The sequence below is a fragment of the Triticum dicoccoides genome, chromosome 7B, assembly GCF_002162155.2.
Source record: "Triticum dicoccoides isolate Atlit2015 ecotype Zavitan chromosome 7B, WEW_v2.0, whole genome shotgun sequence".
NCBI lineage: Eukaryota > Viridiplantae > Streptophyta > Magnoliopsida > Poales > Poaceae > Triticum > Triticum dicoccoides.
Genome location: NC_041393.1, coordinates 238,076,286 through 238,077,574, shown reverse-complemented (window position 1 = coordinate 238,077,574; position 1,289 = coordinate 238,076,286). Strand labels below are relative to the sequence as shown.

The 1,289-nt window shown below is 51.6% G+C and overlaps 1 protein-coding gene across 1 annotated transcript in view; it reads left to right on the top strand.

Annotated features, from left to right (window-relative positions):
- Positions 1-768: 768 nt before the first annotated feature.
- LOC119340238 (bidirectional sugar transporter SWEET11-like) overlaps positions 769-1,289 on the top strand; it is a 2,561-nt gene continuing 2,040 nt past the window's right edge. Inside the window, exon 1 of the mRNA XM_037612135.1 lies at positions 769-1,026. Coding sequence (XP_037468032.1) covers positions 969-1,026 — 58 coding nt within the window. The 5' untranslated portion in view covers positions 769-968. The remainder of the gene's footprint in view (positions 1,027-1,289) is intronic.

The window sequence follows — 1,289 nt, the reverse complement described above, 5'->3', positions numbered from 1 at the left end:
TTTTGCGAGTGAACTAGATCTCCTGTAGAGGTATCACTAACACCATAACCAACATTCCACAACCAGCGGAGCGTTTCGTGAAGACACCGGCCCTGCCTGTGCCACATCAACTGCAACGCTGATGATGCACTAGAGAAACTCATGAAAAAACCAAGAAAGAAATATGGGATCTCTCCATATTAATACAGCAGTAAACAAGGTTTAAAGAAGCTGATCTTTCAGTTTCCTTGGCCCAGCCGATGCGTACGGTACCAAATCAACGAGGGAAAACAAGAACCGGTCCGGTGGTCTGTCCACCGGTTTTCAACAAAAAAGGAAAAAAGGGTGAACTAGCGGTTTTCAACAGAAGTAGTAAGTACAGGATCTCAAGGTGGCCGAGGAGCGAAGCCGGGCGCCGTGCGAAGGTCGAATTGTTTGGGCTTTTTGTAGCTATATAAAATTCTTACGCTCGATCGCCATTTACTTTTCCTCGTAAAAATAAATGTACCATCTTTCCCTCCCGATCACACGACTTTCCAAGACTAAACCACACAGACACGTTTTCAAAACTCGTTTTTGCCTACGTTCCAAATGCAGCAAAATGTTGACAGAGGGGGGAGGGGAGTGGTAGCTGCTGGTGTGTTCACAAGGCCGGGCACGGGCAGGCTGATGAACGGATCCCTGGATCTGGATCGATCATGCGGCCAGGAGTGGCTGCTGTACTGTACAGCACCAGCGCCGCGCCCGTCTATATAAGCCAGCGCCCGTCGCCGAGGCCAAAGCACACAAGCAGCAGGCGCATCTCCTCGAGAGCTCGCACTGATCCTTGTGTCACCCGGAAAGGGAGTAGGAGAGGGGGCTCTTGGCTTCGGGACTAGTTCTTGGCTAAGATCTTCTCTCTCTCTCTCTCCCTCCCTCCTTTCCTCTCCCTCCAGTTGATACCTTCACTAGCTAGCAGTAGCCGAGTCTTCTTCGCCGTCGTCGTCGCAATGGCTGGGGGCCTCTTCGACATGTCTCACCCGGCGAGCGCCCTCGCCGGCATCGCAGGTACGCAATTCATGGAGAAAATGCAGTTTCATTCAGTGTTTCTGTGTCATTTGGTGCTTCCTCTCTTCCTTCTTGTTGAGCAGTCTGCTGTGCATTTATCGCAAGATCCATCGCCTGGGTTGGTTCGTGCGTGCATAGGGTAGGGAAGCGCATCTCCAAAACCCCACCACCTCCCAATTCTAGCAACAACACATCCTCGGTTGCTGACAAACAACAGAGACACGCACGGACACAGATCACACCTAAAAGGCTAACCCCCCCCC